Source organism: Gossypium raimondii, chromosome 12 (genome assembly GCF_025698545.1).
Source record: "Gossypium raimondii isolate GPD5lz chromosome 12, ASM2569854v1, whole genome shotgun sequence".
Taxonomy (NCBI): domain Eukaryota; kingdom Viridiplantae; phylum Streptophyta; class Magnoliopsida; order Malvales; family Malvaceae; genus Gossypium; species Gossypium raimondii.
Genome location: NC_068576.1, coordinates 14,060,689 through 14,088,331, shown reverse-complemented (window position 1 = coordinate 14,088,331; position 27,643 = coordinate 14,060,689). Strand labels below are relative to the sequence as shown.

The following is a 27,643-nucleotide window of genomic DNA, read 5'->3' as shown; positions in this document are numbered from 1 at the left end:
AAACGTCGGCATAATTCAACATAAGCCTACCTTTATTGAAGGGTTGGCAAAAACCTAGTCAATGCTGACACTTACAAAAAGTTGGGATAGACTCATCTAAGACAACTTTAAAAAGGTTGGGATAAACTCGTCTAAGACAACCTTTAAAAGGTTAGGATAAACCTTGTCTAAGGCAACCTTTAAAAAAGGTTGGTATAGACTCGTCTAAGGCAACCTTAAAAAAGTTGGGATAGACCTTGTCTAAGACATCTTTAAAAAGGTTGGGATAGACACGTCTAAGGTAATTTTTTTCTATTTTTTATTATTTCAATGTTAATATATTTTTATAAACATTTACAGTAAATAATGATAGAAATGGTGCTTTAAATACAACTAATAAATTAAAATTAAAATACAGGTTAATTTTTTTTTTCAAATGCACATTCGAAGACTACAATCTTTTGAATCTCCTGAAATCATAAACTCTCTTAGTTAAAAAGGCAATTAAACATATTTAATAACATGTATAGGAAGAAAGTAAATATATTAACATACATAGGAAGCAAGTTAATATATTAACCCAATGTACAGAAGTAAACAAATGAGTTTGAAAATTCTTGCAAGAGAAGATAACCCGTGAATCATTCCAAATTTCTTGTTCATGGCTGCAAGCTTTGGATTAGTCTTTGCAGCTTCCTGATTCTTCGACCATCCAATTTCGGCATAATGTTTGCTTTTCTCTCCCCTTTGTGCCTTTGCTTCATCATCTGAAATATCATACATAATCATATCACAAAGGCATTGCATTTATCCAACTTCAATTGAGCAAATCAACAAGAAATCCAAGCTAAAATAACAAAAGCTATATCCAAAACTGTAGCAATTAATTGACTTATTTCAAAGGTTCCTAATAAAATGCAAAACACAAACCAGAAAATACTTAACGTTGTCAACTCTCGTGCATCGAATCATTTAACACAAGCATCCACTCCACTGAATTTTATACTACCATTCTCAAAAATTTGTAAGTCTTAAACATTTTAGACTTAAAATTACAGAAAATAAAAATTCTTTTTCATTTGCCAACCAGCTGAACCCTAGAAATGAAATTGAATTTCACACATTTATATTAATTAACATGACATCTCAGAATTCAAATTTCTATGATCAATAGGAACAAGATAAACCCAATGATTGTTCTTTTTTCACTCGATGTGAAACCCTTGTGCTTGGAACTTTACTTAAAGATTGAAAGATCCAAAATCTTGTGTTTTATTCAGAGTGATTGAGCAACATTTTTTAATTCAGTTAAGCAAGATTGAAGTACCTTTTGGCGATTTTGAAGGGATTGTCTTTTGTGTTGCAGTACTTCAATGGCGGCAGGAGAAAAAAACATGTCCATGAATTTCTCATTATTTACAGCAAACAGACCCAACCCAAGTTCCACCACCAGCTTGTCTCGGCTATACCATATAAAAAGTAAAGAATTAACAAAGTTTATTAGCTCCAACCTGAAGTGAAATGTCACTACAGCAAAACAGGTTTTTAGCAGCATTTTTTGCGGCGTTTGGATAAAAAACGCCACTATAGATCGAGCATTAACGGCGCTTTTTGAAAAACGCCGCTATAGATCGGGCATTAGCGGCGCTTTTTTAAAAACGCCGCTATAGATCGGGCATTAGTGACGCTTTTTGGAAAACGCCGCAAAAAAAATTAAGCATAACGCGTCATTTATGTTGAGCTTTAGTGGCAGTAGTGGCACTTTTTGAGAAACGCCGCTATAGATTGAGCATTAGCGGTGCTTTTTAAAAAACGCCGTTATAGATCGAGTATTAGCGACGCTTTTTGAAAATGCCACTATAGGTCGACCATTAGCAGCGCTTTTTGAAAAACGCCACAAAAAAATTAAGCACAATGCCTGTTGAGCTTTAGTGGCATTAGCGACGCTTTTTGAAAAACGCCACTATAGATCGAGCTTTATGGTTTAACGATTATGGTTTATGGTTTAAGGGTTGGGGTTTAAGGTTTAGAGGGTTAGAGGTTATGGGTTAGGGGTTTAGGTTTTATGATTTATGTTTTATGATTCAAGGTTTAGGGGATAGAGGTTTTGGGTTTAGATTAATTAGTGTTTTTAAATTTATATATTAAATAATTTCTTATATAATCTTAAAAGAGATAGTATTAATTATCATTATAGTTTAGGATTTATGATTTAGGGTATATGGTTTAGGGTTTAAAGTTTAGGAGTTACTATTTTAAGGTTTATAGATTATGGGTTTATGGGTTATGGTTTAAGGGTTGGGGTTTAAGGTTTAGGGTTAGGGGTTTAGGGTTTAGATTAATTAGTGTTTTTAATTTATATATTAAATAATTTTTATATAATTGTAAAGAGGTAATATTAATTTTAATATATTAAAATTATGATTATAGTTTAAATTATTTAAGAGATAATAGATAAACTTTATATATATTAAACGGTTTAGGATTTAAGGTTTACTTGAGATTTGTTAAATGATGAAATTTTATACAATCAATTAATGCTTTTATATTTAAAAATATTTAATCTAAACCATTTGATATATTTAAATATTAGATTATAAAAAATTTATAAATAAATAAAAAAAAAATGATTGATATGGATAAGTAACTATCTATTTTGGATAGGACCAAATTATAACAAATAAAATGAAATACAAAAACTAAAAATTATAATTTTATCTAATTCTTTTAAATATTACTTTTTTTTTTGAAAATTTCAACTGAGATAAAAAACAAAGCCAAATAGGCTTAAAAGTTCAGTTTTAACGAACCTAAAACAAATCCTAAGAAATAAACAAATCAGGCCCATGTAATGGCCCATAAATTCAAAGAAACCTGATAAGGTTGGCCTTAAAAAAATAAAAGCAAACTGACGGTAAAGTAAAAGAAAGCTTCTAGAAATCTCAGTTGAACAAGAAATAGCTGGCCTCCATTATCTTTACATTTCCCATCACCGACACATCCATTAATATTAGCAGATTTCCCCAAATCTTTTAATCTTCTGCTATTCCTTTCAACAGTCGTCTCTTTTCTCTCAATTTTGATATCTTAGACGCTCCCTCTCTACTACTCGACGAACGATATTCGGAACCTCCCCAACCAGGTAATGTCCTTCTCCCTTCTTTAAAGCTTCTATTGCAACCAAATGGGCAAACGTATTTTCTGTTCTAGGAATATTACAAAAGCCAATACTGGTAAAAATGACTTTTATTTCTTGGATATCTTTTATGATAGCTCCGATGGTCAATCTGTCTTGTTCTGAGCTTTCATACTTTTTGATAATCGTTTTCGAATCTCCTATTATTTGTAAGTCTTTGAGCCCCATAGACCTTCCTAACTCTAAGGCTTGTAACCCTGCATGTGCCTCTGCCGCGAATGGAGTTGCTATATTGGTGTGGATTACTGATTTTGAAGCCAAAATCTCCCCTGGCTCACCTCAAACAATCAAACCTAAAGCAGATCTTGCTTGTTGCTGATCGAAAGCTGCATCAAAGAAGACCGACACACTCGTTCTTCTTTCTTCAGTTCTCGGACCACCATTTCCTGCCAAGTTAAGTTTCCTCTCCTCGATTCCTTTTAACTCTGAAATAAAATCTGAGATTTTAAAAGAGATGTCCCTGCTTGATGTTTGTCTGTTTTCATATATAAATCTGTTCCTGCTTGTCCAGATTACCCAAAGCCCACAACAGAAAAGTTGGCACTGTTCATTTGACCCTCGACTAAAAACCCATGTAAGCTAGTTCCATAAACTGTCCTGAGTATTATTGAGTAGCCAAGATAACTGTAAAAGTCTCCAAACTTCTATTGTTGTAGGACATCCACGAAATATATGATTGCAATCCTCCTCTTCTTGGTTGCATCGAGGACACCGGGCATCAGCAACTATACGTTTAATCTTCAGATTAGCAAAAGTAGGAATGTAATTCCAAGAAATTCCTCATATTGTAATATTGACTTTCGAGGGGATTTGTAAATTCCATAGTTTTTTGTAAAAGGCTTTATTTTCGGTTTGTAAATTAATAGGATTTTGAGTACCCTCCTGTAATAGTTTGTAGGCGCTTCTAACTGAAAAATTACCAGATGGTTCTCCTCTCCAGACTTGGAAGTCTTCATTTGCTGACGTTGCCAAAGGAATTTGCAAAATCTTTTTAGCAACTTCCGCATTGAAGGTATTAATAATTATATCATCTTTCCACTTTCTTCTATCTGCATCAATCAAGTCTGATACTAATGAAATATTTCCATCTCTCTGTTGATTTTGCAATTTGTCTTCTTCACTGCCCGAAATCCAAAGGTCCTTCCAAACAGAAATACGATCCCCCTTACCCACCCTCCAGCAAAGTCCTCCTTCTAGAATGCCTTTTGCCGACCAGATACTCTTCCAGGTAAGCGAAGGTAAATTCCCTAATTGAGCAGTTAGAAAGCACGCATTCGGATAATATTTAGCTTTCAATACTCGAGCTAGCAAAGAATCTGGAAAATTAATAAGACACCAGCCATGTTTAGCTAATAATGCAATATTAAATTTATCAAGTTTTCTAAAGCTAAGACCACCTGCTCCTTTCGAGACACACACATCCTTCCACGCACACCAATGAATCCCCTTCTTCCTCCGATTTTTCCCCCACCAGAATTTAGCTATTATACCTTCCAACTCGTTACAAAAAGACTTAGGAAGTAAGAAACACGCCATAGAATAAGTTGGAATGGACTGTAATACTGCCTTAATGAAAACCTATTTTCCACCTTGAGAAAGATACTTAACACTTCAATTGTCAATTCTTTGTTTTAATCTGTCCTTCAGACTTTGAAAAGTTGCCTTCTTGCCTCTACCCACTAAATTTGGAAGTCCTAAATACCTTTCCGGATTATTTGACCTGCGAACACTAAGCATCCGAGCAATTACCCTTTTTCCTTCCTCCAGCGTATTTGTACTAAAAAAGATTGTGGATTTATTGTAATTAACACATTGGCCCGAACTTAGCTCATATTCCTTTAAGATACTCTTCAAAACAGTAGCACCTCTCTCTGTGGCTTCTCCAAACAGAATGCAATCATCCGCAAATAACAAATGTGAAATCTGCGGACCATTTCTACTAGCCTTTACTCCTCGAATTAAATTTCCTTCCGTTGCTTGCCTTAGAAGACTAGAAAGTCCCTCACCACAAAAAAGAAATAAAAATGGGCTCAACGGATCTCCTTGTCTAAGGCCTCTAGACGAGAAAAATCTTTCTCCAATGACACCATTAAGAACCACTGAATATGATACTGGTGAAACACATTTCATCAACATGTCAACCCATTCGGAGTCAAACCCTAATTTCTTCATTATTTTTCAATAAAGCCCCATTCAACTCTATCATATGCTTTACTCATGTCTAGTTTTACTGCCATAAGCCCTTTTTTCCCTAATCTTTTATTCTTCAAAGTGTGAAGAATTTCATAAGCTAATAAAACATTATCACTAATTAGTCTCCCAGGAACAAAAGCACTTTGAGCTAAGTCAATGCATCTATCAATCATAATACAGAGACGATTTGCAATAACTTTAGCCAACAATTTATAAAGCACATTACATAAATTGATTGGCCTAAAATTGGTAATGTTCACAGGATTAGGGATTTTAGGAATTAAAACTATATTCGTTTTGTTTATTGAGCTGACATTCATACCTCCATTCAGTAGATTAGGACAAAACGATGTGACTTCATTGCCAATAATTGACCAGCATTTTTTATAGAATAATGCCAGAAATCCATCCTCCCCTGGTGCTTTTGTTGGGCCTAATTCTGCAAGTGCCTCAGAGATCTCTTCTTTTGTGTACCTTGCCTTCAGTTTCGAATTGTCCTCATCAAAAATGCATTGCTTAATTCCTGCCAAAATTCTGTCATAATTTCCCCTCCTCCCAGTCGAAAATAAATTTTGGAAAGACAGCCTTGTGATATCCTCCATTTCTAAAATATCTTCTGTTTCCGTACCATCATCTGATTGCATTCTATTAATAAAATTTTTCTGACGTTTCTGAGTTACCTGTTTATGAAAAAATGTTGTATTTTTATCCCCTAATTTCAGCCAATTAACCCGCGCCCTTTGTTCCCAATAACGCTCATCTTTTTCAATCTCAAAATTAAGTTGAATTTTAATGTCAATGAGCTCTTTCAAGTTTTCATCATTTCTTTCATTCTCCTCTAAGCTGTCCAATTTTGAAATTAACGCTATCTTCTTTCCCTTCCTGCTTTTTTGTATCTTATCAGCCCATTTCTTAAGTCCCCCTTCAAACTTTACATCTTACTCAGCAAATCACTTGTGGCAGTCTCTCAAATACCTTTAACTTCTGAAATAAAACTCTCCTCCAAAACCCACCATGCCTCAAATTTAAAACTTCTAATAATTCTTCTCTTCTCGTCCTGTTTGGTAGTAATGAGCAACGGACAATGATCTGAAAAAGAATGAGACATATGTCTAATTTGAAATTTCGGGAATAAAGTTATCCACTCTTCCGTAGCCACTCCCCTATCCAACTGCTCTTGGATATTCATTTCTGGTAGATTTCCTCTTTCCCAAGTGAACCATCTACCAGAGAAACCCAAATCCCTTAGATCACAATTCTCTAAAACCGTTTTAAATGCTTCCATTCTCCCCTCCTCTCGAAGTAAACCTCCCCGTTTTTCAAAGCTATACAAAATTTCGTTAAAATCACCACACACCATCCAAGGCAATTCCCCTCCATTACGCAAATGTCTCAACAAATTCCATGATTCTTCTTTATTTGAATAAGGAGAGCCATAAAAACCAGTCAATCTCCAATTTTTTTCCTCCTCTGCATCCTCAATTTGCACATCAATATGACTTTTTGAATAGCTTTGAAGCCTAATATTGATATCTCAACGCCAAGCCAAACTTAATCCACCTCGAGATCCTGTCGCGTCCACATCAATTCCATTGAAAAAACTACATCTTCTTCGAATTCATTCCATTCTCCTTCTGTCAATTTTTGTCTCCATAAAGAAGACTATATGGGGATTATATAACCTCAGCCAGTGCTGAAGTCTATGAACCGTCCGTGGACTCCCCAAACCCCGGACGTTCCAGATTAAAATTTTCATTGTGACCGGTCGGCTTGCCTCTTGGTAGCCACCGATAAAACAATATTAGCATTCCCCACTTTCAGGTTCCTTTGCGCCAAATTGCTATTCTCTTCCTTTGCAAGACCATCTTCACTCTCCCCATTGCTCTCTTATTCCCTTCCTCCACAGTTAACACCCTGTCTTCTATATCATGATCCATCAAATTATAAGAAAAATCATCCTTTTTGAAGATCGATGATTGTCCTTCCAGATTAAATCCTAATATTGGATCTATATTTCTGCTTTGTCCCAAGCTCCTCCTTGAATCCCTCGTTTTAGGACCTAATACTTGAATCTCCTCTTTATTCCCGCCCCAATCTTCTTCCTCCTCTCGCAACCAAACGATATTCATCGCTAGAGCTCTTCGAGATTGAGCTCTTAAAGATAAATCCCATCCCATCTCCTCAACTTCCACTCCCAATGCCATCTTCGCTTCACAAAAAGAATCACTATGTCCCAATCGCCCATAATAGAAGAAAAAGAGAGATAATCGTTCGTACCTAAATCTGACGTATGAGCAATTGCCAAAAAATAAGATCTGTTTCTTTCTTTTCAAAGGATATCTTACATCAACTTGAACTTTGATTCTCATGAAATTTTGATTTTCTTTCCCCAGATTTGACCCATCGTACTCCAGATAAGTACCTATAAAATTTCCCAATTGAATTGCCAGCCTTTCTGAATAAAACCCTGCAGGGATGTCATGAATCTGTACCTAAAAGGGTGTATAGATCAAAGGAACAATTAATGGATCCTCCGTCAATTGCAACTTATGCAAAAGTAGTAAATGATTATTAAAAGTCTACAGGGACCCCTTTAACACCCTATCCATGTCCATTATATGAAAAAACTGAAATAAATACCTTTTTCCTCCTAGATCTAGAATTTGTACCCCCCAAACCGGATGCCATAGATTTGCCATTGTACTTTTCATTGCTGGAAAGTGAATAATGCTAGCAGTTAAAAAGCATCCCACTAATTTAAAATTCCCTACATCTGTTTCTGTTTTTGGCTCGAATTGAAACTGTAAAATTTCTTCTTCCTCTTCATTGATCGTCAACCCAGCAAATTCTGTCTCCATAGTTGTAGACATATGCGATCCAGAAACCAAATCTCAAAACGAAAGAATTTACTGCCGCCGCTTAACCCAATAGACTCAAACAATAAAACCTAAAACCTACCAGAGAAGGCAGACAGAGACGTGCCAGAGAGGGCAAACTGGTTTATGATTTCCTTTTAAATATTACTTAAAATTTTAAAAATTATTTATTTAAAATTTATAAGAAAGATACAATAATTCAATATAAAAATTGTGAGCGTTAGCGACGTTTATGAAAAAATGCTCCAAAAGGTAAGCAATAGCGGCGTTTTTTGCTGCAAACGCCGCAAAAAAATTGAGCAGTAGTGGCGGTTTTGGTCCAAACGTCACTAAAAGTCGAGTAATAGTGGCGTTTTTCTTCCAAACCGCACGATATTTTTTGCAAAACGTGTCGGTTTGTATTTCTATTTTTTTATCCCAAAATTTCAAATGAAATATTTTCTTTTTTTCCCCTTCTTTTTCCAAAAATCGATTCCCCCACCCCCAGAAATTCCACCTGAAATCTCTTCTTCTTTTTTCCCCATTTTATTTTTCTCAACCATTTCTCCCCTACCCCGATTCCCTTTATTTTTTCCACCCAATTTCCCCAAATCGGCAGCCCTATGCATCTCCTCAAAGGGTTGTAGCAGAAGGAGGTCTCGAATTAGTAGGTCAGGTGGTACAGATTCATGGAGTCCTTACGGATACCCCCACGCCACCACAATCTGCATATCCTCAACAAAATTATTACTACACGCCGCAACATCCTAGTTATGCACCACCGCAGTCATATAATTATGTACCGCAAACGTCTGGGCGTGTACATAGGACTATGGAGAGGAAATACTCAAGGATAGATGATAACTACCAGACATTGGACCAGGTTAGCTTCTTGTTCTGCTATTCTTTTGAATTTTTATCTGTTTTGTTCTTTTGTATTGTTAATATGGAGAAAAATATTTACTCAAAATCTATTTTACTTGTCCTATGAATGTGTTAGAAGAATGTTCTTATTGATGCTAATTTTAACTGTAATTTCATTATGTTGTGCGGGCCAATACTTATGGGACAGCAGTGCCACTCAAAATGGATCTTGATAGGCAAATTCTCTCGCGGTATGTTTCTATCTTTATGACGAATTACTGCTCTTTTAATCCCAATTTTAAGCTGTTGACGTTCAACAAATTACTTTAGACTTGGCTGCATAATATGTTAATTTGATGGTTAATATGTTAATCCCAATTTTAATCATTCTTTTTGATAGAATTTAATATGTTAATTTGATGGTTAAGATATTCACTGTGACTTAACAGGGCACAAGGCTTTGATCTGCTTTTGTAATTCATCCAAAAATTTTTTTTTTGATAAGTGAGTATTTTTTCATCGAAATACTTGGAATTTTTTTACTAAATTGCATGTGCTAAATACTAATTTAACCATTTTGGCTGACCTACTTTTTGAGTTTTGAGGATGACTGAATGTTTTTTTAAAGTAGTTTAAAAATAAATAGATAAGGCAAATGTAGCAAATAAGAAATTCTGAAAACCGTTAGGTGAGCCTGTTCTTTTCCTTCATTCCGAACTCAACATGACAACCCATTTTGGAGCATTACATTTGATTTTCCCCAAAGATTTTATTTAATTTTATTAAGAAAATATTACAGTCAAATGAATGATTTCACTAACCCGAAGAACAATACTTTGGAAGCAAGCGACACTATAGCTGAAATGGCAAAGTAAATGAATCGAAGTAAAAGCCTAGCTGTGACCTCCAAATCAATTACAGCAATGGCGAGGAAGCGAAGCAGCAAAACTATGTTGATATCCTTCCTTTTGCTTTCCCTTTTAGCTTTCCTTTATTTCCTTCCCGTCTTCGCTTCTCTCCCTTCTCTTCCCTCTTACTCTCACTCTCACGATCTTCACTTTCATCTTCCTCGTCATCAGCGTCTGCATCGCCGCCAAAAGGTAAAGTATCTTCTGAAAACAAATGCTTTAGCTATACTTCAAAGTAGCTTTCAAATTTATATTTATTTTTTTATATGTGTGCTTCTTTTCTGTTCCGAATTGAAGGGAATTAGATGTATAAATAGTTGAGTTCTGTTGCCTTTCCGAAGGAAGAATTAATGATGATATGAAGTTATGAAATTTTAGTTACTGACGTTGTTGTTTATTTATTTTCTTAATCATGAGAACAGTATGAAAATTAAGGAAGCAAAAAATTTAAAATTTTCATGGTAGCTGTTTTTTTATTCTTATTAGGATTTAAATGTTGAATGATATTCTTTTTTGTGTTTGATCGCAAGTCAGATTGGTGTTAGAAAATTTGAAATTGCGGAGGATAAGTTTTGGAAAGATGGGAAGCCTTTTCAGATAATTTTTGGTGACTTGCATTATTTCCGGGTTCTTCTTGAGGTATTTATTCTTTCTGTTAGCACTTAGCATCTTCCAGAACTATTCGTTCTTGCTATTGTTAATTTAACGGGATAAACGAATTGAGAAGATTGTAAGGTTTTCAGCATTAAGAGGGTATAAAAAAATAGTAAGTTCTGATATTGTTAGAAGTAGGGAGTTGGTTGTTCCTTTTATCCATAACTATCCTACTACCTTATGGATGCAGTACTGGGAAGATAGGCTTTTGAGGGCAAAAGCATTGGGGTTGAATACCATTCAAACATCTATTCCTTGGAATTTGCATGAACCAGAGGCAGGCAAACTTGTTTTTGAAGGCATTGCAGATTTGGTATCATTTCTCAAACTTTGCCAGAAACTAGGTCTCCTTGCTATGCTTCGAGCTGGGCCTTATATATGTGCAGGTTAGCCTTTTTGTCATGTGTGTATAATTTTTAGTCATGTACTTTATAGGTTACAAATGGGTCTAGACTATTTCCTAGTAGGTTGCTTCTTATATTCGTAGAAATGAGGGATTGATGTGCTCTCAAAGTTTTAATCTTATAACGATAAGCATTTGTTTTCTTGTATTCTTGAATCTCTTAAGAACTTCTAAATGGTAGATTTTGGTACTTTTTAGGCACAGATGAAGAGACTTATTCAATAATATAACAAATGAATCCAAATGATGAAGAAAAGTCATTTCTGGAAGAGAAGGCTTATATGGAAGCAGTCATCTTCTTATCATATCCAAATTAAGAAACGGGTGGACCTTACCATTTTCTTTTTCATTATTAATGATTGTAGGTTATCAGAAAGTTCTTTTATGAAGATTTTTCTTTCCACCATGGTGTGTATAAAATGTGCTAGTATTATGGTTTTTATTCTTAAAGATCTGTGCATCTATTTGAAATAGGAAGAAATGTCAACAACTCCGCTCATACAGGAGTACTTTATTTTTTTGGTTATTTTACTTAGTGTTTGTATCTATTTTCCATGTTATAATCATGTTTAAGATGTTATATATTTATAAAAATTTTGATCTGGACGCATTAATGATCCATGTTATATAGATTTGACTCATTTGTGTTTTGTGTTGTGTTTTGTGTTAGTGTCTCTTTTATGTTAGGGGACATGCATATATCTAAATGGTAATTAAAAATTTCCTTTACTAGTTTTAGAGAGGGCATGGATTTGGACCAGACAGATTAGAAATGCCTAATTATTCCTATAGTGAACAAAGAGTACCAAGATGTATATAGTGTGTGACATCTTTAGTGGCAATTATTAGATTTAGAATTCACTGCTGAATAACATCTTTTATGTATATTCTTTGAAAATTATGCTGGTTTCAAAGGCCATTGCTACCATCTTCGATGCTAGGGTTGGAAGCGATGACAGGAACTTTAGATGATTTTGGCTTCGAGGATTATCTGAATGGTATAGCAATACATACTAAAATCAAAATAAGCACTCTTTTCCTGTGACTATTGGACATATTCATCCCATGGTAATGTTTATTTTACGGGTTAGCTGAAATTTAAAATTAATGGTGTTTGTTGCAGATCCTCGAGATTCGGAGACTGTTCGGCCGCTGGACTTGCACCACAGCATGGAAGTTCATCTCAGCCTCTCTAAGGGATCAGTCTGTCCTAGTTTTATGTGAGATTTTCATCGACTACTTCAGTGTTGTCCCATGAAGGAAGTCACTGCTGAACCTTTTTATTTTCCCTTAATGAATTTAGCCATTCTGGCCTTTGATAATGCACATCAGCTTTTTTTTATTGCGTTGGGTTGAACTTCTTGAAAACCAACTGCTTTGACAACTATTTAATCTAATACCAAGGACAATACTTCAGTTATCAATTTATATAATATATCTTTCGTTGAATTTGCAGTATCATTTGGATTTGCTGTTTTTGGTTAGATTTCATGTTACAGGAAGGATTGTATATGAATGAAAATTGAATGTTACAAATCTGCCAAAGTTAGTGGCGTTTATTCATAAACGTCACTAAAGAACGTACTTTCAACTAAAGCACAATCATACTTTCAACTAACTTACAAGTAAAATTTTAACATAAAGATAATAATTGGACCACGGGTAAGGTAAATGAGACAATTTAACTAAATAAACATATATAAGGCATAGGAAAGGGTTGATAAACTAAATAAACATATATAAGGCATAGGAAAGGGTTGATAAACCTCACGTTACCAACATAAATCGAGCAGGAATCCACTTCCTCCTTTTCAGCTTGACTTGTAGAAGCACTTGAGGAATCTTCATAGACATCCAGGAAAAAAAGACAAAAAAAAATCAATTTGCTAGACAAACAATTCATACACAAAACGGTTCATAATTCAAAAAAAAATTCAAATCAATAATAAAGAAGTTCAATTTCATTTTCAAACAAGACAAGTAAATCCCAGTCAAAGTCAAACTTGTTAAAAAATACAGCCAAAAGCTCAAATCAAATACAAACTAAATAAAATAAAATAAAAGTTCAGAGAAAAAGAGAAAGAACCTTGGACAACGTACATCTCCTTCTCGACTTTAGCCTACATTTCACGTAAAGCTCCCGCCTCTTCCTCAATTTTCCTAAGCCTCTTTTTTGTTTCTTCCAAGTCTTAATTTTTTTTCAAAAAACAAAAACATACGAAGAGAGAACAAATACAAAGCAATAGATCAGTAAATTTTATAAATGCAACACGAAATATTTCCCAAAAATGTAGCTCGTTAATCACACAAACATCAAAACTAAGAAGCGAAGCAGTTAAGCATACATCAACAGCATATAAAATAATATAAACATACAAAATTGGAAAGAAATAGGGTTTGAAACTCACTCGACAAGAAATCCCCTAACGAGGCTATGAGGAAAAACGCTGGAGGTCGGAAAGGTAGAGGAAGAGTTCGGCGGAGGACGAAGAATCGATAGAGGAAAGAATGCCCTTGACTTATTTAAGAGACGAAAGCTTCACCGCTGTTAACACCTACGGTAAGTTTGAAAATAATTGTATTTAATGAAAAAGTAGAATGAAATGTATTTAGTATTAAAAACTTTTCTGTACATTTATCTTCCTTTGTTTTACACTATAGCAAAGGAATTTATAGAGTATCTGAATAACTACTATTGTTAACAACTTAACTGTTGTTATTGTTAACAACCTAACAGCTGAAATAACAAACTAACAACCTATACTTTTAGCATTCATATAACTTCTCAAGAGGTAAAACTCGAAGAAGACCTCGAAATCGATCAAAATATGATACAGAGAGTGGCTTGGTAAGAACGTTAGTAACATGTTCACAGGTAGGAACCTCACCAACAATAACTGAGCCATCAGCTACCATCTCGCGAACAAAAAATAAATCAAGCTCAACATGTTTCAATTTGGAATGTAAAACAGGATTAGCAGCGACGGCAATTGCACTAGAGTTGTCACACCAAATGGTTGGGGGATCAACGCTCTGAAGGTGTAACTCTCGTAGCAACGAGACTAACCAAGTAAAATCACTAGTAGCTGCAGCAAGACTCCGATATTCAGCCTCAGTCGTAGATCGAGAAATAATCTGTTGTTTCTTGGAACACCAGGAGACAGGTGTATGACCAAAATACACACAGTAGCCCGTCGTAGATCGTCGATCATCAAAATCCAGCCCCCAGTTAGCATCCGCATAACCAACTAAAGAAAGTCGGTCAGATGGACGAAAAACAATCCCATAATCAAGTGTACCACACAAATATCGCAGGATTCGTTTTAATGCAACCAAATGGACAGTAATAGGCACATGCATGAATTGGCAGATACGATTCACCGCATACGCAATATCAGGACGAGTTAGGACCACATACAGTAAAACACCTGCAAGACTTCTGTATTCAGTAGGATCACAAAGACGATCCCCGTCATCCTTGGAAAGAGTAGACGCATATGACAGAACTCTTGTCAAGTAGATCGTGAATGTATTTTTTCTGACAAAGATAAAGACACCCGTCTGAGAAACGAGTAACTTCAATCCCTAGAAAATAGTATAGATCACCAATATTTTTAAGGGAAAACTCATTATCTACCTGCTGAAAAAACTATTTATACAGTCAGACACATTTTCGGTAATGATAATGTCATCCACATACACAAGCACATATAAAGTAGAGCTTGTCGTAACTCGAACAAACAGAGATGTATCAGATTTAGATATAACAAAACCAACAGAAAGAAAAAAAATTCTTCAATTTATCAAACCAAACACGTGGAGCCTGGATTACATGGTGATTTGGTGGTAGAGGAACAAGATCCCAGGTGGAATTATTAATAAGAGCATCATATTCAACTTGAGTGGTAGTACTCCATTCTGCAGTAGACAAGGCCTCCTCAATTGTGTGAGGCTCAATAGCCTCAATAGAAAAAGCTTTGGGTTTAAAAATGTTGGCTTTAGACCGAGTAACCATCACATGAGTATTTGTCTGAGGCAATCAGAATGACGGAAGAGGAGGAGAGAATGGAGAACTAGTGGTAGGCACAGTAGGACTAGGAAAACTAGCACCAGTGGGTAAGAAGGAAGAACTATGTGTCTCATGAGCAGAGCCGACCTCAGCCAGAGGAGTATCAGACAAAGAGAGTGAAGGGCTGGAACCAGGAGATGAAGTTGATGCAGGAACCATCTTAACAAGCGGAACAAAAGTTGACATAGTACTAGACAAAGACATAATTCCCCTTGTAGCAGATGAAAGAGACAAGAATCTTTGCTCATCAAACACAACATGACAAGAAATAATGATTTTACCATCCGGCATAAGACATTGATAACCTTTGTGTTGAGGACTATATCCCAAGAACGTACAAGGTTGAGAACGAAACTCTAACTTATGACGTAGAAATAGACGTAAATATGGAAAACAACAACACCCGAATATGCGTAAATGATCATAGGTGGGGTATTTTTCGTAAAGAGCCCTATATGGAGTCTGACCTTTCAAACCTAAGGTAGGAAGAAGATTGATGAGATGAACAGCACAGCAAAATGCATATCCCCAATATTCCATTGAAAGATTCGCTTGAGCAAGAAGCGTGATACCCAAATCAACAATATGCCGATATTTGCGTTCATCCACACCATTTTGTTCAGAGGTATGTGGACAAGACAACTGATGTATAATCCATTGAGTTGCTAAAACAGATATGAAAGCTCAAAATTCTCTGTCCCAATCACTCTAAAATTATTTTATAGTTTTCCCGAACTACGTTTTAACTAACTGCTGAAACTGAACAAAGCAATCTACTGCCTGAGACTTTTTAATGAATGATATAAAGCCATGTAAAACGAGTGTACATATCAATAAAGGATACATAATACCAATTACGACCACAGACAACTGATGCAAGCCCCCACAAATCAGAGACAACCAAAGAAAACGGATTACTATATTCAGTAGTAGAGTTGAGAAAGGGCAACTTATGAGATTTTCCCTTTTGACAGGCAGTACAAACATTATCAAGACAAAATTTACAAAAACAATTTTACATTTATCTAACATAGTTTTAACAACAGAAGCAGAGGGATGACCAAAATGTTTGTGCCACAGAGAAAAATAGCACCATCATCATCTTTATTCTGATGTCCAACGTGGGTAGTAGAAAAAGCTTCAACAGTCTGAGCAGACGCAATTGACGGAGAAAAATGATAGAGCCCACAACGAATGTGGCCCCTCAGTAAAATTTCCTGAGTCTCGATGTCCTTAACAACACAATACGTTGGATGAAGTTCAAAAAACACATTATTGTCAGTGGCAAACTGAGACACAGACAAGAGATTCTTCCGAATATTCGGTACACACAAAATATTAGATAAACGAAGCAATTTAGACTGTGTAGGTAAAACTGAATTACCAATAGATGAGATCTTGGTGGGAGTCCTGTCACCCATTAGGAGAGAGGAAGTACCTGAGTATGGTGTAAAATCATGCAAATTAGAGGTGTAACAGCCCGATTTAGGGCTTAGTCAGAACAATAGTTTTGAGACCACAAATCTGAAGAGGAAAAATTTATTTTTACTATATTTTTATGGTCTAAAATTTCACGGAAATATTTCGTGAAAATTTCGTTCGAAAATTTTGACGTTTGGGCACTCAATTTAGTCAAAAGGACTAAATTGTAAAAAGTGCAAAAGTTGAGTTTTATTTGTTAAAGGTATTTAATTGTTATGGAATTATAAATTAGGGGTCCTTATGTGGTAATTATATCATTAGTTAGTGATGGACAAAAATGGACAGGAAATAAGTGAAATAGGATTTTTTTTAAGTAGAGGCATTTTGGTCATTTAGTAAATAAATAGAATTAAAATGGGAAAAAGATGTAAAAAATGGTGTTATCATATTTGCTTGTTGCTGAAACTTGAAGGACTCCATAGCTAGGGTTTTGGCCACTTTCAAGCTTGATTGTAAGTGCATTTTAGCCCCGTTTTTAATGTTCTTTGCATTTTTGAGATTCCCGTAGCTCGATTTATCTATTTCTACTGTTATTTTGAGCTAGGGTTGAAATTTGAAAAATCACCCATGTGTGAAATGTATGTATTTTGATGTTTTATGGAAGAATATGAAGCTAGAAGTTATGTCAAACAACTTTTGCTAGTCAATTTTAAGTGAAACCAAGCAAAATAACATAATCGATAAAAATATTTAATGTTCATAAGTAAGCGTTAAAGTGAGAATTTGATGTTACCATAGAAGGGAAAAGTGTTCAGCATGTTATAAAACATAAGAATAAGGAATAAAATTTAATTTCCGAACTTTGGGGCAAAAATGTAAATATGCAAAAGTTTAGGGACAAAATTGTAATTTTGTAAAAAGTTGATTCGAGGATTATTTTGATAAATGTGAATATTAAACAAGCTAAATTTGTTATTATAGATCAAGAAAGACGTGGAATCAACCTCGATAAGGGAAAGGAAAAGATTGTGGATTGAATTGCAAAATTCCTATATTTGCACCGAGGTAAGTAATATGTAATTAATACCTTGTTTATAACTATTTCTGATATTTTGTTATAATATATGAGAAAAGGTTCAATATGAAATAGTTATATAACAATTAGAAATTTAGAATTTATAGTTGAATCGATTAAAATCGCTTGAATTGTGGATATATCATTGACAAGTCAAGTAGTTGAATTGAATTATTAAATTTGTTATGGGATTGGACTAAAATATTGAAATTGTGATTTGTGTACGGATAAATTGTAAATCCTTGAAAAGTAAGAATCTTTGTGGGACTATCGGAATAAGAATGGCTTGAATAAAGTGCCTATAAACACGTGTGTAGTACTAAGTGCAGGCTACTATGTGTATCGATAGATAATGGTCACATGTGTAGTACTATGTGCAGGCTACTATGTGTACCGGAAGGCTTTGGTCACGTGTGTAGTACTATGTGCAGGCTACTACGTGAATCGAAAAGTTTGATCACGTGTGTAGTACTATGTGAAGGCTACTACGTGTATCGAATGATAATAATTACACGGGTGGTACTATGTGCAAACCACCAAATATTCGCTATTATACCGACGTGTTCAACGGGATATGAGTATTGATAAACAAATATGAGTATGTGATTGAACTGTGAAAATTTGCTAAAGAGTAACTGGAGTGATGAAGTTTCGTACTATGCTTACAAAATAAATTGTTGTAATGTTATGTAAATGAGTGAAATTGAAACAGAACAGATTCAAACAATAGAAGTGATGTTAGTTTGAAAAATCACCAAAAATTATAGAAATTGAGTTATTGGTTGAATGAGATATGGAATTAAAGCTTAACAAGTCTAATTTCAAATAAAAGAAGCAAATCAAGCAAAAAAGTTGTATATTTTGAGATATTTGAATTTTAGTGAGGCAGGGTCGGATTGATTTCGGAATCCTTTTTTCTGACTTGGAAAAATCATTAAAATTGTAAAAACTAATTATGAGATATAATTTAAATGCTTAGAATCCTTAATGAGTATATTTTCAAAATAAACAAACAAAATATCATTCAAATTCTGTACAGTGAAATAATTAATTTTAGTGAAGAGAGGTCGAGATGTTGAGCAGTGAAAAAGGGTGACTTAAAGAATAAACTGTACTAATTTACTAAGTAAAAATTCTGAAAATTTTATGATAAGATGATATATAAGTCTAGTTTCAGGTAAAATTTATAGAACTTAATTTGGAGTTCTGTAGATCCAAATAAAAATAATTTAGTATCATGACGAGAAAAACAGTTTGCTGGAATTTGAATAAATATCAAATTTATGGTTGATTAAAATTATGTTATCTATGGAAACATGTTTTAAATTTGTTTATCAATTGCATACATACTTACTAAGCTATATGCTTACTTCTCTTTCTTTTTTTTTTTGTTTTATAGTGTTATAAATCATCTCAAATTGAGACGAGTCGGGATCATCCACACTATCTACATCTTTTGGTATTTTGAAATCAATATTTCAATTATGGCATGTATAGAAGACTTAATGTTAATGTGATGTATATATATACTAATTACTACTTAGCTTAAGATGTTAATGTATATTAATTGATAGGTTGTTTTTAAAAATGCTAGCGAGGTTACTTTGAATGTCGTGAATGATTTAATTATGTTTAAGTATATAGCTGTATTAGTTGAAATATTTAATTGGTTTGAGATTGCGTTTTGAAAATTTGTAGGAGGGATTAGACATTTGTAAAAGGGATTATGTCAAAAATTTTATAAAAAAAACTTCGATTGTATGAAAGTATGTATTTTATGTTTGATAATACTTTTTACCCTGTTTCGGCGATGAACACGGGTAAGAGGTGTTATAAAAGGCATCGCGACAAACATGATGTGTAGCCCCTGAATTTGGATACCAAGTAGTAGTCCCAATGGGCATAGGAATATAAGACTCAGTGCCTTCAAATTTTGAACCAAATTTAATAGCATTAATCTGAGACTCAGTGGAGTCAGAAACATCAAAAGCATGCAAGTCTGGTATACGAGGAAGTCTAATGCAGGGGTCGGACCCAGTGTACACACGAGCCCTTGGTTTGGTCCGCCATGGAATGGATGGCCCAGACACATTACCATCACCTGAAGCCCGACAAGCTTGTTCATGACCTAGAGGACCACCAAACTCTACACAATTCGAATTCAACCCATTTGGAGGAGGTTGAACCGGTGGCCCAAAAGAAAAGGAAGCTCCCCCAAACTGTTAATTTGGGCCAGATGGAAAATTTCCATTAATAAACTCAAGCCCAATCGGCCTATGATTAGCAGGCCTATCAAAGTGACGAAGTCTAATCAGCATATAAGCCCCACCACTAGCGCACCTAGGTGCATGATACATTGTATGCCCAAGACCAAATTGGGGCCCACAAGCAAATTGACCTGCAGGACTTTGAAAATGTAAGTTAGAAACCCTATTATTTTGATTTACAAGAGGCGCAGCAGACGGCCAAACATTTCCTCCCAACAAACTATCTAGCGGCGCCATCGAAGCAAACCCATGATGCTGACCAAATACCTACGAAGGAACCGACGCACCATGACCACGACGATCCACCAGATTCGACGCTCGAGCATTCGATGACGAGCCATCATACTCACGGTTAAAGCGAAAGAAACACCTCTGGGCTAAGTGACCAAACCGCCTACATATTTGACATTGTATGTGGGTTTGAAACCCTCGACCGTGGCCTCCAGACGAAAACTGACCACCACAAATAGAGCTCTCCAGAGGCGGTGACAGAATGGTCTCCAACAAATTAGCATGAAGCGTCACATCTTGTATGGCATGCATCTGACGACTCTCGTACTCAAGTAACATCAACGAGTTTTTGAAGTGGCAAAGGCTCTGATGAGAACAAGGCTAGGGTAAAAACGGCATCAAACTCTGGAGGTAAGCCCGCAAGCACTATCTCAACCTTCTCTCCCTCCTAGATTCGAGATCCGGAAGCCTCAATCAATACACTTGTATTTTGAATTTTCGCAACATATTCCTTGACAAAGAGACTACCTTTTTCCAGTAATGAAGATCATGACGAAGACGAGAGAGCTTCGTACCTGTAATAGCAGCAAAGAGACGAGTGGCGGTAGTCCACACATCACACGTCGTACTAGCCTCTATAAAAGAAGACAAAAGTGATGAATTAATCGTAGAGAGCAACCAAGAAGCCAGGAGTCGATCTTGTTGAACAAATGCCGAAGCATCCGAAAAATTCGAAACAAGCGAACCCTCCAAAGACGGCACATAGCGCGGTAGAGCAGATAATGTTCCGTCCAGGAAACCAATTAACTCATAGCCTTCAACGATCAACCTAACATGCTGCTGCCATTGAATAAAAGTACCTTCTTCCAACTTGACAGTCTCGTGACGAGGAAATGACTGTATGAGCTGAGCATTAGTGAACCCCTGACATCTGTGTTCAACCGAGGCAGAATCAGAAGTTGCGGTGGCCATGAAAACAAACTAGGAATAGGTCTCCAGCACCTTAGGCGACTGGTATCATTTTAACACCTACGGTAAGTTTGAAGCTAATTGTATTTAATGAAAAAGTAGAATGAAATGTATTTAGTAAACACTTCTCTGTACATTTATTTTCCTTTGTTTTACACTATAGCAAAGGTATTTATAGAGTATCTGAATAACTGCTATTGTTAACAACTTAACTGTTGTTATTGTTAACAACCTATACTCTTAACAACCGCCAAATCAAAATGGTTGAGCACGACAGTGAGCAGAGAAAGGGCTTGGCCCTTAGAATTTGCAATGTTCATGGCTATCGACTTCCCCCAAGAGATTTTTTTATGGATTTTTGGGTTGGAATTGTAAGAAAGGGGATAGAGTTTGGCTTTTGAGGGGTAAAGGCTTTGGAAGTGGAGAAAAGAGAAGAGGAAGGAGACGAATGAAAAAAAAGAGAAGGAAGAGAAAAGAAAGAAAAAGGAAAAACTCCATAGTTTAAGGATGACTATTTATTTAAACCTAAATTAAGCTAGATTATATGTAGATAAGAGAAAAAATTGTTTATTGAATGTAATATAGATGAAATGGTTATAAATCCTGAATTTGATTGTTGGTTGCTCAGTTATTTTAATTCTTTATTTAAAGATTCTATATAAAAATATTGTAATAATATTTATTATCATTAAAAAGATTTTTAATTTTTTCAATCAAATAATTCTTTTATTTTACGTAATTAATATGAAGCAATATTATTTAATCTTTTAATAAAATTAAATTATATAAATTATTTTTCATTAGAATTATAATAGTAAAATTTTAAACCATAATTAAAACGTGAAAGAAATTAATAATAGAAGTTGAACTTTATTTTTTGATTGTTTTTATCTTTTAGTTTAACTAAAATGCCTAAATATTGTTCACAAAATGCCTAAACATTTTATGCTAATACATTTATTTTATGGGAAATAATCCAACCCCGAAATTCAGTTTTACACTACAAAGCACTCCCATCTGCAATCCACTACAAAAAAACTCATTTGATGATACACTACAAACACTCTCATTTTGATGGCAATTCAGAACCTAAACCAGCCCCTATATATAGAGTAAGGGGGGTTTTAGCCATCTGATTCCTAAAATTAAGAGAAATAATTTTTTAATACTTGGTGCCGGCCATCAATGTCCCAAAATTAAAAAAATATAATCTGATAAAGTTGGTGCCGGACATCAGTGCCTAAAACAAAAAAAATTTCAGGACCAGAAAAAGGTGGTGTCGGCCATTAGTGTCCCAAAAAAAATTTCTTGAGACCCGAAAAAGGTCTTGGCGCTGGCCATCTATTGGCCAAAACCCCAAAAAAATATTTATTACTTTGGTGTCGGCCATTAGATAGCCAGAACCCAAATATTTTTTTCAAATACTAATATTTGAGTATACCAATATGGTACGGTTTTAAAAAAATACATTGATGTTGGCTATTGATGTCTCAAAATAAAAAAATTTATTTTTTTAAAGCCTGACACAATTATCAGACAATCACGGGGTCAAAATATAAGGAGGTACTGGCCATTGGGTTGCCATAACCTAAATTTACTATTTATTTCAAGTAATTTGAGTGAATATTTTTGAATTAGGGTCATTTTTATAAATATTAAATTTTTTTGAATTAGATGGGTAAAATAGCCTTTTAAATCCAGGTTAAGAAACAACAGTCGACATTTTACGATGACAGCTGAAGCTTAAAAGGGCGATTATGTTTGTCTTGCTGGTTTGGTCGGCTGATGACGGCTAGAAAAGTATGTTTACGATTAAGGTATCTTGCGGGCTGTAAACTCATATATATATATATAAAAGTTTTAATAAATTCCATAAATTACAGGTTAGTAATAATTTTTTTAACAAATTCTTTTTATAATTCTTCATAAATTTTTATTCTCATAATTTAGTGTAATTGATCGCTCCCCTCAAATAATTTTTGGAATAAAAATATATTAACTTTGCATATTAAAAGTTTTTATTGACAAACCAAATTTTGATACTTTTAAAATTATTAATATTTGGTCTAAAAATATTATATGTAAGGATAAATTTAAAAATTGAAAAATTAAATAAATAAAACAATTTTATAAGACTCGTAATTTTGGAATTATCTCATATGTTTTGATAATCCTTATAATTTTTATACACACTTCCTCAATTTTTATAATTCCTCCTAAAATTTGATACTCCATGTTTTTAGTTTTCCTTCATATTCTTTTGTATGCCTTCAGAGTTATTGGTATTCGTATTAAAAATAATTTTTACATATTAAGAAATTTTATTAGGGTTCTGTTTGTGAAACAAAATTTATTACTTTTGCATAGTAATATTTAGTATTAAAAGTATTATTTATAAGAATAAATTTAAAAAATGGAAAATTAACTAATTAAAGTAAATTTTATAAGATCAAACAATATTTTGTAGTCCCTGTAATTATTGGTAATCTCATCATTTTTTTTTTTGCAATTCCTCGTACTTTTTATACTTTCTTAGAATTTTGTAATCCATAAATTTTAGTATAAAATATTATTTTTGCATAGTAAGAAATTTTGTTATTCCTCATAATTTTTATACTCCCCGTATTTTTTGGTATAACTTTAGAATTTTTGTTATGTTTCTAAAATTATCTTTTGACATAAAAATAAATTTTTGAAATAAAAATATTACATTTTCATTCTAAAAGTTTTTTTATTCCGTTGTAATTTTTATATTCCTTATAATTTTAGTACTTCTTAATTCTCATATTTCCTCGTGACTTTTGGTATTCCATCATAATTTTGGGTATTCCTCATAGTTTTTGAAATACCCTTAAAATTTTAGTATGTTTTCAAAATTATGTTCTAGCATGAGAAATTAATTTTGGTATAAAAATATTATTTTTGCATAATAAGAAGTTTTGTCGGATGAATCAATATTTTATATTCAAATTTTTTTTGCATATTTATATATAAGGATAAATAGAAAATTAATAGTTGTTTTGTATTTAATCACTTAGGATTTTCCTTGATGGATATTTATTATATTAGGTTTTTGGGGTTTTATTTATTAATTTTATCTCTATCATTACGGCGAGGGAGTTAGGATGAAACTCATGTGTATGAGGGGAAAAGTTGAGCATTTAGCTAGAAAACTTGTCAACTATTATTCTTCTCTAGTTTTTCAATAATATTTCGGTCTTTACTTAAAATGATGAGTCGCTAAATTTTATTTTTAATTTAATTGTATAGTCGGTTATGGTGACATTTAAAATTAGTAGGGGCTTTTGACTTACTTCATGAATTGAAAGGTAATTGTTGTTTGGAGTGGACGGCCTTAATTGTTCAATTTGATTTCCACTACATTTCTGAAATACGTCTTATTCATTCCAGAATTTGAGAAGGTAGATTTTGCATCATGTAACAGGCGATGCTGCGCTGTCAAGCTCAAGCTGAGCCACCACGCTTTGTTCTCTCCAAGCCGCGTGGTGTGAAGAAGATGACGCAAGCGATAAGCTCATTGATCCAGGTGTCATTGCTGTACTAAATGTGTCTCAGTTTCTGGTGCCTCAATCCTGCGTGTGATATACTCACAGCTGTCATCTCATATATTATTATATATAAGCCTCGCTTTGCTTCCCCTTCTCTTGGCTGGCTGAGAGAAGCAAACAGGAATACAAATGTGGGTACAATTCGATTCCGAGAACACCCTTTACGTTATGGATAATTACAACAGAAACCAATCAAGAGCCTTAACTTTGACCCGGGAGCAGGAGTATGAGATCATGGTGTCCACCCTGTTGCACGTAATCAACGGAGGCCAACCTGCCACGTCAACCAATGGGTTTTGTTTCAACAGCCTTTTCCCGCCAATCCAACCAGCCAGGGTCCCACTGCCAACGACAACAAACAGGAAGCGTTACAGGGGAGTACGGCAAAGGCCATGGGGGAAATGGGCTGCGGAGATCCGAGACCCGAAACGGGCGGCTCGGGTTTGGCTAGGGACGTTTGACACGGCGGAAGCTGCCGCCAGGGCTTATGACAGGGCCGCTATTAGATTCCGAGGAGATAAAGCCAAGATCAATTTCCCATTATCGGATTACGAAATGCAAGAGGAAGAAGAGAAGCAGAGTGGAGAAGGAGAGAGTAGTAATGACAATGAAAATGGATGGAAAATATTTTCAGAGGAAGAGTTTAGAGAGCTAATGATGGTGGATTCATAATGTGAATCCACAGCTAGCTGCTTGCTGGATTTAATTAATTACCATATACCAATGTTTGTTTGCCGTTTCCTTTCTCATCTTGTATTAGAGAGATTATTTTCGAGAGATGCTGCTACGTTTTAAGCTCTTTTTTTTCCTTACTAAGTAGTGCAATAGTCAAAGGTTCAAAACATATTCCTATTTGTTTGGCAATTCATTAAACACAACACATGTTCTAGATTTCTTCGAATAAAATGTATTGTTTCTTGAACAAGTGGGACGGTAACTTGCAAGAATGCCACGTTTAAAGGTGGGTGGGATTTGCTTGCTGAGCTTTCAAATGTTAGGTATCCAATTGTACTTTTCAAATTACGAATTATATTCAATTAAAAGCTTTTACATAATAATTTATTTGGAGTCATTTTAGTCGTCCATTTAATATATTGTCTCTTTTAGTTTTTGAATGTGTATTATTTGTCAAATTATCTCAAAATAGATAAAAAAAGTTAATGTTTGTTAACTTTATCGATATAGCATACACATGGATTGCCATATGTACTCTATATTAATAATTAATTAATTTTAAATATTAAAAAATATTTCTTTATATGTTTTATAATTTTTTAAATTTTTAAAAATAATTAATTGTTAATATGGTATTCACATAGAAAATCATTTGTATGTCACGTCAAGAAAGTTAACAAATGCTAACTTTTCTATTTTTTTGGGTGATTTGACAAACAATGCAAGTTTAAAGGCTAAAAAAGCAAAATATTAAATGGATGATTAAAATGACTTTTTTATATAAAGTTGGAGGGTCAAATAAGTTATTATGTTTATAAATTTTATTAGGATTAATATATCTTTTGCTCATGAACTAGAACTAGGCCATTTGTACTTAAATGGTAGATAAATTTTTAAGACCTAACTGGTACCTAAACTTCAATTCCATCATAGACTTAAAATACATTAACATAACATGGACGACCAATAACATGGTGACACGTAGCAACCCTAACTTTTAACACATGGCAATAATTTTTAAAAATATATATAAAATATATAAGAATTATAAAAAAATTTGTAATTTTTACACATAAGGAATGAACATGGGAAAAATGTTTATCTAGATACATTTGAACCTAGACAACCATATGTAATTCATTCTAGACATTTAAAAGTAATTTTATACATTTTTAATTTTTAATAAAATATTATATTTTTACATTATTATGATGGCTAATTTTGGAGTGGCACTATTAGTGGCCACTACTTACTGTGACAACTCAAGTGTGAATATATCAAAGAATCTTGTGATGCACTCGAGGACTAAGCACATCAACATTAGGCACCATTTATTCTTGAACTTATGGAGAATGGCACGATCAACTTGTTGACTTGTTTACAAAGGCCCTGAATTCAACAAGGTTCAAAGTAGTGAGAAATTTAGTGGGAGCATACCATGTTTAACACTTGAAAATTGTAACAGCCCGTTTTCAGTAAAATCGGAACAGTGCACAAATTCGAGTCCAGAAGAAAATTTATTTTAAAATTATTTTATGGTTTACGGTATGATAGCAATATCGTATAAAAATTTTGTTAAGAAATTTTATCGATTACATGTCTAATTAGATGGAAAGGACCAAATTGCATAAAATGCAAAAGTTGAGTTCTAGTAGCTATAGGTGTCAAATAGCTATGAAATTCAAATTTTGAGGTCGTTATATGGCAAATAGACCATTTAGAAGAGTTAGTAGATAAGGATGATTAGTCATCAATGGAAAATTAAGAAAAGAAAAGGATGAAATTGGAAAGTGAAAATAATTAAAGATGATAAGTAATAAAATAAGACAAAACATCATATATTATCATCTTTCCCAAATAAAAAATACATGGAAACCCTAGTTTGAAGCTTGAAGATAGACAAGCTTGTTTTGGCTCAATTAGGTGAGTATTCAAGTCCCATTTTTAATGATTTTTATGTTTTCGAGATCGTAATAACTTAATCTAGCTATCTCGGGGATTAATTTGTAAAGTTAACAAAGTACTAGGGTTTTGCCATGGATGAGTATGCATGAATTATGAAGTTTTATGGTAGAAAATGAAAGGTTGTTGATAGATAAACAACTGTTGTTAAGGAAATTTTGATGAAATCATGATTTTGGGACTAAATTTTGTAAAATTCATGAAAAAATTCTAAATTTTGTGAATTATATGGGCTGCTATTATTACATGTAAAGCTCAGCTAGGTTTGGAATAAGGATTAAATTGCATGAATTTCACTTTTCGAGCCTAGGGATGAAATTGTAATTAACTAAAAGTATAGGGGCAAAATGGT

At 34.0% G+C, this 27,643-nt stretch overlaps 2 protein-coding genes and 3 long non-coding RNA genes across 12 annotated transcripts; 4 read left to right on the top strand and 1 right to left on the bottom strand.

The window, feature by feature from the left end:
* The first annotated feature begins 2,994 nt into the window (after positions 1-2,994).
* LOC128035605 (uncharacterized) lies at positions 2,995-4,114 on the top strand. Of its 3 annotated transcripts, none has more exons than XR_008192110.1 (4): positions 2,995-3,121; positions 3,400-3,568; positions 3,687-3,749; positions 3,832-4,114. It is a non-coding gene; the product is annotated as an uncharacterized LOC128035605 (long non-coding RNA). The 3 variants fall into 3 exon arrangements; XR_008192111.1 differs by having other exon boundaries at positions 2,999-3,121; positions 3,253-3,568; XR_008192109.1 differs by lacking the exon at positions 2,995-3,121 and having other exon boundaries at positions 3,212-3,568.
* A 4,578-nt stretch (positions 4,115-8,692) lies between these two features.
* On the top strand, positions 8,693-12,501 carry LOC105761999 (beta-galactosidase 17). Of its 6 annotated transcripts, none has more exons than XR_008191739.1 (7): positions 8,698-9,106; positions 9,296-9,338; positions 9,887-10,187; positions 10,530-10,634; positions 10,840-11,035; positions 11,251-12,050; positions 12,176-12,501. XR_008191739.1 is itself a non-coding variant. In XM_052624798.1 (6 exons), the coding sequence occupies exons 3-6, from the start codon at positions 9,963-9,965 to the stop codon at positions 12,274-12,276; spliced, it is 627 nt and encodes a 208-aa protein (XP_052480758.1). In that variant the 5' UTR covers positions 8,699-9,106; positions 9,299-9,338; positions 9,887-9,962; the 3' UTR covers positions 12,277-12,501. The 6 variants fall into 6 exon arrangements, 2 of the variants coding, with proteins under 2 accessions (XP_052480758.1, XP_052480757.1); XR_008191740.1 differs by having other exon boundaries at positions 8,701-9,106; positions 11,968-12,050; XR_008191742.1 differs by lacking the exon at positions 9,887-10,187 and having other exon boundaries at positions 8,693-9,106; positions 9,299-9,338.
* Positions 12,502-12,519: 18 nt separating this feature from the next.
* On the bottom strand, positions 12,520-13,598 carry LOC105763362 (uncharacterized). Its single transcript, XR_001124175.2, has 3 exons — positions 13,461-13,598; positions 13,139-13,240; positions 12,520-12,894 (listed from the first exon to the last, which is right to left on the bottom strand). It is a non-coding gene; the product is annotated as an uncharacterized LOC105763362 (long non-coding RNA).
* A 6,390-nt stretch (positions 13,599-19,988) lies between these two features.
* Positions 19,989-21,712, top strand: LOC128035380 (uncharacterized). The gene is made up of 2 exons (XR_008191808.1): positions 19,989-20,527; positions 20,655-21,712. It is a non-coding gene; the product is annotated as an uncharacterized LOC128035380 (long non-coding RNA).
* Positions 21,713-24,738: 3,026 nt separating this feature from the next.
* LOC105763360 (ethylene-responsive transcription factor ERF114) lies at positions 24,739-25,726 on the top strand. Its single transcript, XM_012581581.2, has one exon. The coding sequence runs from the start codon at positions 24,784-24,786 to the stop codon at positions 25,324-25,326; it is 543 nt and encodes a 180-aa protein (XP_012437035.1). The 5' UTR covers positions 24,739-24,783; the 3' UTR covers positions 25,327-25,726.
* Positions 25,727-27,643: the final 1,917 nt, after the last annotated feature.

What these genes read in the sequence shown, in the direction of transcription:
- LOC105761999 (XM_052624798.1), top strand. Translation starts at nt 9,963, where the DNA reads ATGAATCGAAGTAAAAGCCTAGCTGTGACCTCCAAATCAATTACAGCA. An exon ending in GTCTGCATCGCCGCCAAAAG is followed by an intron (nt 10,188 to 10,529) that starts GTAAAGTATCTT and finishes ATCGCAAGTCAG; the next exon opens with ATTGGTGTTAGAAAATTTGA. An exon ending in TGGGCCTTATATATGTGCAG is followed by an intron (nt 11,036 to 12,175) that starts GTTAGCCTTTTT and finishes TGTTTGTTGCAG; the next exon opens with ATCCTCGAGATTCGGAGACT.
- LOC105763360 (XM_012581581.2), top strand. Translation starts at nt 24,784, where the DNA reads ATGTGGGTACAATTCGATTCCGAGAACACCCTTTACGTTATGGATAAT.